This window comes from Enhydra lutris, unplaced genomic scaffold, assembly GCF_002288905.1.
Source record: "Enhydra lutris kenyoni isolate GAN:26980312 unplaced genomic scaffold, ASM228890v2 scaffoldscaffold38, whole genome shotgun sequence".
In the NCBI taxonomy this organism is placed as follows: Eukaryota; Metazoa; Chordata; class Mammalia; order Carnivora; family Mustelidae; genus Enhydra; species Enhydra lutris.
In genome coordinates, this window is record NW_019154122.1 from 754,204 (window position 1) to 767,999 (window position 13,796).

At 49.5% G+C, this 13,796-nt stretch overlaps 1 protein-coding gene across 4 annotated transcripts; it reads left to right on the plus strand.

Annotated features, from left to right (window-relative positions):
• The first annotated feature begins 792 nt into the window (after positions 1-792).
• Positions 793-8,421, plus strand: LOC111154688 (stathmin 1). Of its 4 annotated transcripts, none has more exons than XM_022514523.1 (5): positions 793-865; positions 4,243-4,315; positions 4,804-4,976; positions 7,160-7,351; positions 7,857-8,421. In XM_022514523.1, exons 2-5 carry the CDS (start codon positions 4,303-4,305, stop codon positions 7,926-7,928), a joined length of 450 nt encoding a protein of 149 aa, XP_022370231.1. In that variant the 5' UTR covers positions 793-865; positions 4,243-4,302; the 3' UTR covers positions 7,929-8,421. The 4 variants fall into 4 exon arrangements, with proteins under 4 accessions (XP_022370231.1, XP_022370229.1, XP_022370230.1 ...); XM_022514521.1 differs by lacking the exon at positions 793-865 and adding an exon at positions 2,503-2,571; XM_022514522.1 differs by lacking the exon at positions 793-865 and adding an exon at positions 3,494-4,011.
• The last annotated feature ends 5,375 nt before the right edge of the window (positions 8,422-13,796 follow it).

Consider the following 13,796-nt stretch of genomic DNA (forward strand, 5'->3'; position numbering starts at 1 on the left):
TTTTGTGCTAATCCATAGTCTCAGCAAACCATCTGAGCAGAGGCAAAAATAATTCTCACGGGCAAGGATAGGCAGTTCCAGGACGGGAACGTTAACTCCTTGCTGCCCCTTCAGGAGGGAGTGGCTTTTGAAGGGAGTTTCAGCCAGCTTCCCAGAAAGGAGCTTCTGCCCCTCTCCAAAGCGAAGTGGCAAAGCTGTTTTCTCGCCTTGGAGTTGAAAGCCTTTCCTACTCCTGGGCTCGTGCCCCTGTAGGAACACCTTATAGGCAGAGTTGACAATTAATAGCTGTGGTCTGGCTCTCAGAACAGCAGCCCTGCCTAGGAAACAGGGATCACCTCACCACGCACGCACCTTTTTATGCAAAGGATTGGTAAAGGGGCAGTCTTACCCCCGCCCCCCCCCCATGCCTCCAGCGGCAGTGAGCAGCTCAGGAAATCCTTGTAGCAGGACTAGGCGCCTAACAACAAACCCACCAGCTAAGTAGCATCGTTACAAAAGATTAAAAATCTCCATGAGTTCTAACATCTTCGTTCCTAGCTGTGGTTTCCATGGAAATAGACATCTGCTCTAGGGAAAAAGGAAAGGTGGGGGGAAGCGGTGTAAGTGCTTTGAAATAATCAGTGTTTTGAAAGATTTATTTTTTTTTCCTGTCACAACATGAATAGTCAGAAACATTAAGATTTTTGCAGGGCAATTTCTTGTATTTAAAAGAAATACGCATCCACTGGGTGGGACCTTCCTCTGCAAACCTCCAGTTCAAGTACAAAGACTTCAAGATAAAGGCTGGTTCCGGGATAATAGACGTCTTGGCCTTGGGTTCCGGTGTGGTGCTGGTTTGTGTTGCCTGCCAATCTGTCACTTTCCGGTGAGCTCTCATCCCCACCTTTCTCCAGCCTTTCTAACGATTTCTGAGATTTTGCTCAGAAAACTGACAGATGGAAACACCTGGCGTTTTGTGGCTAGGTTCGGTCTCAGAGGAAGAAAGCTTTCAGGGCTCAGAATCTGAATTATTCCTGGTCTTGCTCACATGCTAAGGGAAAACCACTTCGATTGGGGGCGGGGGAGAGGCTGACCCCACACAAGGGCAATTGTTGGAGAAAATGCCACAACAAGCATATTTCAGGCTACAGCGAATTGCTAATTGTTTGCTTTGTGTGGTGTGTCTGCTGCCTCTATGATCTGGTTTTCCTTGTCTCAGGCACCTAGTAATTGTGTTTATCTCTAGCACATCCCCAGTGACTGGCTGGACATGGAGAGTCTTTCACAATCAGGACTGTTGTTTCTGCAGAGTTAGTCATATTTGTTTCTTGGTATGGGAAGACTGGACCCATTGATCAATAAAATGAAGGTGTCCTTCCACCCAGGCAGGATCTCAGAGCAGGTGCATTGGTGTAGTGATCACCTACCACCGGAAGACGGGAGACACAGCCTTGGTCTGGGGAATGGGAAGAGAGATCTGGAAACCATGTTCAGTTTATTTCTCTTCTGGCCTTTCTGTGGTAAGGAGGCCAGGCATTCTAAGATCTCTCAGGTTAGACCAATTTCCTTTGTGCCTCTGATGTGCTTCTCCTCAAACCAGGCCAGGAGGAACCGTGACCTTGTGGTTCTCCCTTTTGTTTTGATTCTTTAAAAGGGCCCAGCACTGCACTGGAGAGCACGTGCTCCAAGAACAAAAGCAACACTTCACCGCAGTCTGGGTTGTCTGGAACTGCTGTTGCTCTTCCTTCCCTATCATCAGGCAAAAGGCTAGGCAGAACAGATGGAGTCTGCATTTAAGCCGAGTAACTGTTGGACCAAAGGAGATCAAATTCCAGAGCCTCAACACTTTTCCCCCACGGTTCTCTGGTCACCAGCTCCGGTCCCGGAGTATGGTAGCAAAAACGCGCACCGTGGGGAAGGGCCACGCCCGTGACCTGTTAGGGCTGAGTGGGTAAGGAATGACGATGATGTCACAATGGAGATTGCACGCGGGCGTGGGGCGAGGTAGGGCGCCGGGTTGCAGGGGGGCCTTACAGGGGCAAAGAGTGGTATTGTCCTGTAACGAGGGCTTGGACGTCTTAGGTGGAAGCAACGGGTGAGGCAATGTCCGGACACTGCGCTGTCCGAGTATTGCCCTTGGGGCGATGCGGGGCACGTGGCTCAACGGAGGAGGAGTCCAGGGGGCCACCCTTTGAGAGGTAGGGAGGGACCCAGCCCCGGCCGGCCCCGCCCCGCCCCGCCCTGTTCTTAGAGATGGGAGAGCTGGATCAGACCCAGGCTAGGGGCCACAGTATAGCCCTCTTCCGCGGTCAGACAACCCTCCCGGCCCCCTGCTCACATCTGGGTAGACCCCCAAATACCCCCCATCCCTCGCATTGTCCCCCTACCCCGCCAGGCTGGACTACACTTCCCGAGGTGCTCGGGGGTCCCGAGGGGCGGGGCAACTGGGCTGTGGGGGAGGGGGCGGCACGTGCCGCGGGCTTCAGCCAATGGAGAGCTTGTCAGGGAGGTCACGTGCCGCTGTTTGGCGCTTTTGTGCGCGCCCGAGTCTGTTGGTGCTCAGAGTGTGGCCAGGCGGCTCGGACCGAGCAGGTGGGTGCGGGGCTCAGGGAGGAGGCGGCTGGAGGCTGGGGACCAGCGAGAGGGATGCGGCGGGCGGGAGGGGCCGGGCCGTGGTAGCGGCCCCCTACCGGAGGGCGGCGGGCGTGGCCGCGGGCCCTAAGTGGGACTGGCGGGCGGGGGTCGTTCCGCTTTGTGTGTGGCTCGGGCGGAGCCTCGGCTTTGTCCCGGCTCCCTGGGGGCGCGGCTACCGTGGGGAGGGGGCGCGGCCAGCTGGGCAAGCCCCGGGCGTTAGCCCGGGGTGCCGTCGTGGAGACAATAGGGGGCGTGGGCCCTCGTTTGCCTCCCTCCTTTCCCTCGCAGGCTCAGCCCCGCTGGGGTCCCCATTGTCTGAAGGGGCGGGGCGGCGCCTCCCGAGGGCAGCGGCCTTAGTGTCGGACTGCGGGCGGCTAGGGACGCTCCCCTTCCCTCTGTTGCCTTCGCCCAGTGACTAGGACCGAGCCCGAGGCTGACACCCCACGAGAGCCATCCTGTCCTCGCGGCGGGGGGGGCGCGGACAGCTAGGGTGGAGGCGGGGTGGATGGGCGTGAAGGGAGGAAGTGGCGGGCCGATGCCTGAGCTACCCCCCGGCCGGTTCCCCGGGCCTGCCCCACCCGCCGAGCTGCTGCGGGGGTTCGGGGGGGCCTCGAGATGTTTTTGGCGGGAGTTGGGGGGGCGTCGGCGTGCGGGGAACCCGGGAAGGGCGGAGTTACCCAGATAGGACCGTTAGCCCCGCCTATCCCTCCCCTTCCCACGCGCGCGGGCTCAGGGGTGTTGTGAGTTCGGGGAGATTCGAAAAGGCGCGGGGAGGAAGGGGGCGGGGCCAGGGGCCGGAGCACAGGGCGTGCTCTGATTGGCCGGGGGCGGCCACCCGCTTTTCCTCGCTTGGACCGGGGCCACGCCCATCCTGGGTCCGGTGCTGCGTCTCATGCTCTGCGGGGGTGAGACGGTTTCGCGGCTTAGGGTTTTAATTTCCAGCTGTTGGAACCCGCAGTCTTAGGTTTTCTTACTGGCCTGGGGTGTACAAAGATAATGACCTTAAACAAAATCAAGGAGGGATGTAGAATTTTTCATGATAAAAGGCAGCAAATATTATAACCTATAACCTGGAGGTTCATAAAACTGATTAATTTTGCTCGCTGTTGAATAAGGAGCTTAAGCCCCTAGAACAATAGGAGTTCAACATACTGGTTAATATTAGCTTGGGCGTTTTGTTTTCCACCATGGCAGAAGCAGACAAAGCAGGGGTGGGCATTTCATTTGCACAATGAGTTGTAGGCAGTATTAAGATGGCTCCGGTCTCACTGTTGAGTTGAATCTGGAAGATCTCTTCGCCGTTTGGGAGGGGAAATTTTTAGGAGTTTTAGGGCAAAAAAAAAAATGTTGTGACTTAACGTCGTCTAATCTTTAAAATCCAAGATGTTTTTTGAGCAGGCAAGCTCAGTTGATTCGATTTTGTGTAACCAATGTTCTATTCAGTTCAAATTTACCAATGTTTCGGTATTTTCTAGATTTTTATGATTTTCTAGGTAATGATGTCTTACTTAATTCCATGGTAGTGATTTTTCTGACACTGATTTACGTGGATGTGATTTGAGGTTCCTTTGGATCAATGACCTAGAAATGCAAAGAAATTGATCGCATGCTTTTGAAAATCCTTTTCAGGGTTTTCCTTGCCAGTGGATTGTGTAGAATACACTGCCAGTCTCTTGTCTTCTGTTCACCATGGCTTCTTCTGGTAGGTAATCTATTTGGAAAAGATGAATTGTGATGGGTTTAGGATTTTATAATAGGAGATGGATTCAGGTCTTAAGCCATTAATTGAGCAGTTGTATTTTGGTCTTATCAAAAAACCCATTATATAAATCAGAGAATAAAGAAGAAAAATTATCACTTGAATGTACTGAAGAGCTCCTAATTGTTTCATTATATAATGATTTGGCTTGGTCTAGAGCAAAATTGTGGAGTTTTGCACAAGTCTTCCTTTTGTTTATGAAAGTGATTGTCAGACATGTATCTCAGAATGGTATTTTTTAATCCAAAAATATTGAGCTTTGGTTTTATGGGAGGCAGTATTTAGATAATCTCTTGCCTGCAAACACAGCTTCTTCATCAGCCTGAGTTCTATTCATTAAATTGATTTGGTTTATAGGAAATTGCAGGATAGTTTATTAGAATAGGAAAACCCCATTTTTCTGAATACATTATGAATATGATCAAATCCAGATATCCAGGTGAAAGAACTGGAGAAGCGTGCTTCAGGCCAGGCTTTTGAGCTGATTCTCAGCCCTCGATCAAAAGAATCCGTCCCAGAATTCCCCCTTTCCCCTCCAAAGAAGAAGGATCTTTCCCTGGAGGAAATTCAGAAGAAATTAGAAGCTGCAGAAGAAAGACGCAAGGTAAACATCACAATTCACAGAAAACAGGATATTTATTTATGTAATGTGGCGAATCAGTTTTATTTCCATAAGAGGAGGAAAACAGAATTGGAGCTAGATGGGATTATAATTGTGACAATTACATATGCCAGTAGCTAGGAAAAAATGCCAGGCATCGTTTACTGAGCTCCCTGTTATGTACCAAGTCCTTTACTTTGTTTTTCTCCTTTAACTCAATGACCCTAAAAGGGTAGATGTCTGAGATCCTGAGATGAGAAAATGGTCTCGGAAATGTCATTTTCCCAAGTCCTATATCTATGAGCATTGGAGCCAGAATTCAAACTTAGGTCTGTCTGAAACCAAAGTTCCAGCTTCTCTTGCTTTCTCTTTGAAAAATAGATTTGTTGGTGGATGATTGGTTTTTTCTTTCCCTCCCCTCCGCCCCACCCCCCCGCGTTTGGTTTGGTTTGTGTGTGTGCCTGCGTGGTTTGTTTTTTTTCCGAGAGCTGTACAATAAAAACATTTTAAATTGCTGGTAATGTGATTGTGTTGCTCAACTGGCATGATAGTGAGGCAGCTTGTCTCTTATCTGAGCAATTCTATAAAATATCCATTTTTAAAAACAAATCAGAAAAGGGGTGCCTTGGGTGGCTCAGTTGGTTAAGCGTCTGACTCTTGATCTCAGCTCAAGTCTTGATCTCAGGGTCTTGAGTTCAAACCCCATGTTACCACTGAGTGTGGAGCCTACTTAAAAAAAAAAAAAAAAAAAAACAACCCAAATCAGAAAGATCAACAAATACTAATATGCTTATTGTACAAAAATTGGGAATCAGAAGTTTATACATAGGAAATTAAAAGTATTCATTATCCTACTTCCCAGAAATAACCATTGTTAACATTTTGGTGCATTTCCTTTCATTCAGTATTATTTTCATGAAGAGCTTTATATAAATTCTCATTTATTCCCTTCCAATAACCCTGATTAAGGTGAGTGGGTTTAATTTTAAAATTAGGGAGGGGCGCCTGGCTGGCTCAGTCAATAGCACAAGTGGCTTTTGGATCTTGGAGTTGTGAGTTCAAGTCCCATGCTGGGTATAGAGTTTAAATAAAAAAAAAATGTTTTTAATAAAATAAAATGAAGGAAAGTAGGCACAAGAAGGTGAGGTAGTAACCTGCCCCTGACCAACACAGTTAGTGCAATGTAAAGTCTGACACATCTGACCACACACTGCTGTAACATGTGCCCTGTATGTTTCAGTGCCATGTGCGTATTTGCGCAGAGCCGCTGTTGGCACCGCCATTCATTTCACCAGGAAGGGCGGCAGAGTTTGCAAGGGAGCTTTGTCTGCTACCTGCTTTTCTGCACCAATTGAACTCTTATGGGGGATGACGGAGTTTTGTGGACTTTTGAGTTTGTGAGGAAATGCAGCGAATGGCTGGACAAATTTTTAAGGAATCCACCCTGGCCCTGTAGTCACTAACCTGTGCTTTATATGGTGGAACTTGGGACTGGGATACTGCAGAAGAGAGTGAACAGAACCAGTGGCAGGTGCTCTGTAGTTTTCCTGCCTCAGTGATGCTTCCAGGCATGTCAGAATCTGTGTGGTAACACGCTCTTGCATGTTGCTTCTGTTGAAGGCGGCGAACTGTGGTAACCACTCCAGTGGCCTGGAAGTGACTGCAGCTTCCAGAGAGAGAAGCGACGAAACTTTTCTATGACACTGAAATCCCCTTGGCTCAAATAGTAATCTGGGGGCTTAGTCTTAAATTCCCTATCATTCACGTTTTTTCTTTTTATCGATATGCTCACATTTTTTATAATCGAACTTTCTTCAGGTGGACGTTGAAGGTCAGTAACCAGTTCTTGACAGTATAGCTCCATTCCTCCGTGTGCATGCTTAATGGTAACTGCTTGTTACCATTAAGCAGTAAATCTTACAGGGATTCCCTTAGAGAGCAGTGGGGCAATACTCTGGACAAACCTGGGCAGTTGTCCAAAGTAAATACGAACACTAGAAAAGAAGGTGATTTTCACAGTATTTTGATAACAGACAATTCAGGCCCTGGCTTACGTTATATTTAAGGAGATCTTAATTTCTGCCTCTTTTCAGTCCTCCCAGTTAATAACAGGGTTTTTTTTTTTTTGGTCAAAAATGTAATGCTCAACAAACTTCAGAGGGTCTAGCCTGTTAAACATTTTTCAGTCCCATGAAGCCGAGGTCTTGAAGCAGCTGGCTGAGAAGCGGGAGCACGAGAAAGAGGTGCTTCAGAAAGCCATAGAGGAGAACAACAACTTCAGTAAGATGGCGGAAGAAAAGCTGACCCACAAAATGGAGGCCAACAAAGAGAACCGAGAGGCCCAGATGGCCGCCAAACTGGAGCGCTTGCGGGAGAAGGTCGGTGGCCCAGCTTTGCTTTGAGAGGGTTGAGAGCTTGAAGTCTCCACCCGTGAGGTAGCTCAAACTAATGGCCTTGATCGAGGCGTTGGGTGTCTCTGTCCCCAGTTTCGGGGCTCAACACGTTAAACGAGAGGTATCTTATTTTAAAATAAGATGGAATGGAGGCACCTGGCAGGCTCCATCAGCAGAGTGCTCGACTCTTGATCTTGGGGTTGTGAGTTCGAGCCCCACGTCGGGTGCCGAGATTACGTAAAAAATAAAATCTTGAAAAAAGAATAAAGTGGGGTATTCAGTGATTTCCAGAAAAATTCTATATTCTTTGAAAGAGCCGAGGAGGCTCAGTCATCCAAGTCCATGGGTGACCCAGGGAAGTTTGAAGATAATGTTTTAGAACCCTGTGTGCTTCCCACTAATAAATGATATACGCCCAGATGCCGCCATTGGGCCTGTAGCTCGCCAGGCTTTGTGATTTGACTGACCGACGAATGCTGTTTCTTTCCAGGACAAGCACATTGAGGAAGTGCGGAAGAACAAGGAATCCAAAGACCCTGCTGATGAAACTGACGCTGACTAATTTGTTCTGAGAACTGACTTTCTCCCCTTCCCCTTCCCAAATATCCAAAGACTGTACTGGCCAGTGTCATTTTATTTTTGCCCTCCTGACAAATCTAGAAGCTGATGTAGGACTGTATAGGTAGATCCAGATTGTATGATGTTGTTTTCGGGCCTAAAGGGGAGAAACGGAAAGTGTTGTACTCTTTTTCTAAAGTGTTGAAGTCTTTCTAATGTAGCTACTTTTTCTCGTTGCATCTTTTCTACTTCAGTGCACCTGGCGTACTGGGTTAATGGCTAGTACTGTATTGGCTCTGTGAAAACATGTTCGTGAAAAGAGTATGTAGTGGCTTCTTTCAAATTGTTAGATGCTGAATATCTGTTCACTTTTAAATCCCAATTCTGTCCCAATCTTACCAGATGCTACTGTACTTGAATGGTTAATAAAACTGCACAGTGCTGTTGGTGGCAGTGACTTCTTTCTGTACAGGTAATAAACTGTGAAGTGACAGAGACCCTCCTAGCTTCTGTTCGTTCCAGATGGGGTCTTCGGCCTCCAGAAATAACCCAGCGCACGAGTCGCTACAAGTTCTCTGCCCTGGAGTTTCTCACTCCCGAGTCCTTTGCATTGTCTTCTCCCACAATCGTCACTTTGTTTTGATGCCTCAGCCCAGATCAGCTGCTACGATAGTCTTTCAGATGTTTATTTGCAAACAAGCTTATTTTTGTTCCTGTGTCCCCATTAAAAAGGCAGATTCAAGGCACACGGGGTTTCTGGGGAAGGGTTTAGGGGAAGTCTCGAGATCCTGGTTAGAGGTATTGGACAGCTCCCTGGCTTCCTGGTACGGGTCAGGGTAGGATGTGACCTGTCATACTTTCCTGCTGTAGAAGCCAGGACTCCAAAATTGAAATATTTGCTATCATTCTCTGGGCCCATGCAGCAACCTTTGGTGCAGCGGTTAAAAGGAACCTTCTTTTCCAGAGTAGCCTGTGGTTTGGGTGGTTTGGGTTGGCGTCTCCTCCATCTTGTATCCAGAGGTTATAATAATCACCATTGTCGGAGCATTGCCTTTCAATTCAGGGAAAGCCTTTGGCAGCTTTCCTAGGCTATTTGGGAAATAGCCTTAATTGCATATGATTATTTCCTTCTCAGACATCTGCGTAAAAGCTCTTGGAAGCCGTGCACCTCAGTGACAAAGCATGCCGGGTGACAACGCCGGGGGAGGGTCTACTGGGTGCTGGGCACGGACTGCCTCAGTTCCGGCTTTGTCTTTGGTTTGGGTTTTACCATCTCACTCTTACTCCTATGTTGTTAGGATTAAAGTGTGTGAGTGTGTGTGTGTGTGTGTATGTTTAGAAGGCACGGTTAGAACCCTGCTTTAGTATCTAGCACGCATCTAAATGACAGCTATCACCAGGGGCTAGTGAGTGAGCTAAGTTTATCCTCTAAGGTTGGAAAGGATCTCAAGGCTTTTTGTGTGCCTTGAATTGACTTCCACATTTACCTCAACCGAGATGATCAATCGTAGTTATAGGAAAAAGCTGAATGTCAGAGTCTAGCCACGCAGGGCAAACAAGAACAAGATCAAGTGTAGTTTAGCCGAATGCTAGCTCAGACAAGAAAGAGGACAAAGTGAGACTTTTGTGCAGGAGCTCAGCGTCATTCATTCCCAGCCCCTGGCACATCGCAGGTGTTGGAGGCTTGCACAGGTGACCTGATGCCCACAGGGGTCTTTTAGATGCCAGTTTCGAGCAGCTGGGGTATGAAGACCGTGGGAAGATAGAAACTTGCGGTAATGTTACTGGGTGTCCTAGAGATGGCTGTAGACTTGTTCATATAGGATCTGTAGGGAAGGGAACAGAACTCAGGGAAGAGCAAGAAGAGTCAAGGTGGCCTGAGGGGAGGATACCCCAGTGGGTTCCCCCCAACCCCATGCTGGCTCTGACTTACCATCACAGGGGTCTTGGGTTCCCACCTCGTGACAGTGATGCGTCACAGGGAACTGAACGGCGGATACAGCTTCCCCATGACGTCAGAAACCCTGGCTTGCTGTTTTACCTCTGATCTTTGGAGAGGCACTTAGTTCTGGGCCTCCATTTTCTCCTGGACAAAAAGGAGAAGGTTGAACTAGGTTAGTTAAATTGTTTTTACTCTTGGCATATAACTTGGAGGAAAGGAATAGTGGGCACCCGTGACTTCGGGGAGTGCATGTGCTTCCCCAGCCTTGGGGTTTTCTGTCTGGCCTCTAGTGCGCATGTCTCATGGGGGATGGGGGCGGGGGGCAGCCTCCCCCGACAGCCCTTCAGGCACAGCTAGCCTGGCAAGGCCAGGAGGTCTGACCTCAGCCTAGGGGCCGTCGTCAAGGAGCCCGCTCCGTTCCTTCTGGCTTGAGTGGAAAATGAGGTCTGTCCCTTCCTCCTGAGACTCCTGTACTTAGATGTGGTGATTGACTGGCCTTGGTGGGAAAGAGATTCGAGGGATGTATCCCAAGCACCTGCAGTGTGTTACACACTGGGCTGTCCACTGGGGATGAAAATGGGGGCCCGGTGCAGCACGTGCTGACAGGGAAGGGAACGAGAGTTGTAGAACACTTAGCCGAGAGTACTGTTCTCGGCCAGAAGCTTGTACTCACCAAGTGGGCTTTAGTGGTTTGGCGAAGGCGTAACCACAGGCTACGGTGGCCTGGGAGGCCCAAAAGAGGAGGAAAGACTCGAGCCAGTCCTCCGAGGGGTCAGATAGGGACCCCAGCACTTAATAATGAACGAAGCCCTGGACAAGCACGCAAGTGGGGGACCCGCCAGTGTTACTAGTTCATGGCAGGAGCTCAACAAAGAGCCCTTCTCCATTTCTCCGGTCCTAAGCAATGAAGAGCCGTTGGAGGCTTTAGAACACGGAGATGGTAGTATTCAGTGAACAAAGGCCTTCTGAGGGAGAGAAAGGGGAGGTGGGGCAGGATGGACTGGAGTGAATTCGCAGGAGCGGCACAGGAATCCTGTGATGAGGGTCTGACCTGGAGGGGAGCACTGAGACCACCGCCTCCCAGAAACCTGCCGCTGAACCTGGGAAACAGGAGGAGGAGAAAGAGTCCATTCCACAGCTGACGGGGGCATTGGTGTCCCTCATGAGCTGCTGTTGACTGAGCGGTTACTCTCAAGCGTGTTTATGTAAGTTGGCTCCTGGGGTCCTGCCCTGTGAGGTAGTACAGATGGTTCCTTGGTGCAGCGGAGGTGAGCAAGGTTAGGAAGGTTTGACTGGGCCGAGCCTCAGAGCTAGCAAGTGTCCAGGCGCAGTCGGCCTCCAGGCCCGGCGTGCAGAGGGGGCTGCTCAGGCCACTCACCTCTCTGTTGTCCCCCACAGTTTCCGGATCCCCAGACTCAGCCATGCCACCCTCCTCAGAAAGGCAGTTGGTGACCATCTCCGGTAATACTGGGGAAGAGAGGTGTCACCACCCCTCCACCACCACCACAGTCCTTTATAAAGCTGTCCCTTTTTACTGTGCAGATTATTCTCCCAGTGGAAAGTTCTGGTTTCCAGTGATGTCTTAGTGCTCCTAGTAAGTCTGTCCTCTCAGCTAACGGTTTGGCAACCTTACTGTTAATTCAGTTTGTCTGAATCACTATTCAACACAATTCATTTAGGAACAAGAAGAAGATGAAAGCTGGGCTCCTTAAAAGGAGTGATTTCCCCTTTGGGCGGAAGGTTAGATTAGGTGCCCCAGAAGCTCCCTTTCAAATCCAAGACTGTGGTTCTGGGTCTTCTCTACCTGCTGAGACCATAGACCCCCGAGTCCAGGAACCATGTCTCGACCACTGAGGTTTCCCCTACTGAGTGCTTCAGTCTCTTGCCATCTGCCTCCTACCTCTTGGTCCAGGTCAGACAGAAGGTCCTAACAGTCCCGTGGCTATATCAGCAGAGCTGGTGTTCTGTACTGAAGGGGCCCAGGGAAGATTTTCTGGCTTGTTTTATACATGCACCCAGATTTTTAAAGCTTTGTCATAAGGCTTGAAGAGCTCAAAATGCCGCAACGTCAGTGGAGGGGTCTGGTGCATAGCTGGAAAGGCATAGCCTTCTCCCAGCGTGGTTGTGAGCAGTCCCTTCCCTGTCCTTGGGCACCAAATCCTACCGGGGGCACGTGGGCTGTGAAGTGGATGGAGGGGGTAAGAAACAGAAGCAGGAGATTAGCCAGATGCCCATGACCACCACCTCAACAGAATTGAGGGGACCAGGGGGACCGAGCCTCTGTAGGTACAGGAGGCCTCTGGCCTGGGCCTTCCACTCCCCTTGCAGGCAAAAGACCCCAGTATCACTAGGATGGGGGTGGGGGGCATGGGTAGGGACTGCTAAACCTAGCTCCCCTCTTACGTGCAGCAGCTTACTATTTGCATGATTTCAGTGAATCCCCGGAACAACCCTATGATGTTATCATGCCCATTTTACAGGCAAGAAATGAGGAGGCAAGTGAGACTCAGTTTTGCCCAAAGTGACATACCTAGGAGTGTGGAGTCAGGATTCAAAACCTTTTTTTTTTTTTTTTTAAGATTTTTATTTATCTGACAGAGAGAGAGAGAGCACACAAGTACACAAATAGAATATCAGGCAGAGGGAGAAGCAGGCTCCCTGCTGAGTAAGGAGACTGATGTAGGTCTTGATCCCAGGACTCTGGGATCACAACCTGAACCAAAAGTAGATGCTTAACTGACTGAGCCACCCAGGTGCCCCTCAGGACTCAAACCTTAACTTTGAACCCCCAGCTCTACTGCTGCTGCTTACGTATCACATAACAATGATTACGCAATTACTTGTTTCAAGTATGTCTCCCCAGCTAGAAGGAAGGTTCTCAGTGGGGACTGTGACTTCGCATTCACCACTGGATCTCCAGCTCTGAGACCAGCATGAGGTGGGAGGTTAACATGTGTTGGGGCGCCTAGTGGCGCAGTCGGTTGAGCATCTGACCCTTGGTTTTGGCTCAGGTTGTGATCTCATGGTCTTGAGATCAAGCCCCATGCTAGGCTATGTGCTCAGTGTGGGGTTTCCTTGGGATTCTCTCTGCCTTGCCCTCTGCCACTCTCTCTCGTGCTCTCTCTCAAATAAATCTTTAAATTAATCAATATGTGCTGAATTAAATCATTATGAGTGGGTGGGTGACTCTTGTGGTCCACTAAGGGCACCTGCTTTGTGTGGTGCACAAAGCAGTTCCCATGGTTCCCATGGGGTCCACTTTTTTTGTGTGGACCCATGGGAAGTCATTTGGATTTTCTAGAAGCAGAGGATGGCTCTGCCCCAATTTGCAGATTGGCCTCAGAGTTGCCCTAACCCTTGATGACATCCTTTCAGATCCAGAGGCACCAGCTGGTGGCCTGTAGCCAGAGTCCGTCTGCGGGCAGGTTGTGTTCAACCCAGGCTGTTTACATTTTTGAGTGAGTAGACAATTAATTCCACTTCAAAAATCTGATTTCAGGATTGTCTTAAAAAGCCTGGAGAATCTGACAACCCTGGACGCTAGGTCCAGCTCCCAGTCAGCAGGCTCTGGTCAGCTGCTGCCCCCTTGAGGTGGGACGTGTGCTCTACAGCTCTCTGTTCCCTGGCGGGGCCATTTCTGGCCTTGACTGAAGTCAAGGGCAACTATAGGCCTGAGTTTGCAGTCCCGGACACAGATGACAGCAACTCCATCAGTCAGTCAAAACTTTTTTTCTTTTTTAGGTCAAAGATCCAATCAGTACGAAAGGAAATACAATAAAAAGTGACTCCCTTTCCTCTGTGGTTCCCTCCCTAGCTTCCCTCCCCAGATGCATCAGTCCCTGTCTCCCCCTCAGACTGGCTACACTTCCTTGAGCACAGTCTCCAAAGGCTTGCGGTCACCTCTGATGGGCCAGACACCAGCTGGGTTTT

Coding starts and splice junctions, on each gene's coding strand:
- LOC111154688 (XM_022514523.1), top strand. Junction 4,977..7,159: donor CTGCAGAAGAAAGACGCAAG/GTAAACATCACA, acceptor AACATTTTTCAG/TCCCATGAAGCCGAGGTCTT. Junction 7,352..7,856: donor TGGAGCGCTTGCGGGAGAAG/GTCGGTGGCCCA, acceptor GTTTCTTTCCAG/GACAAGCACATTGAGGAAGT.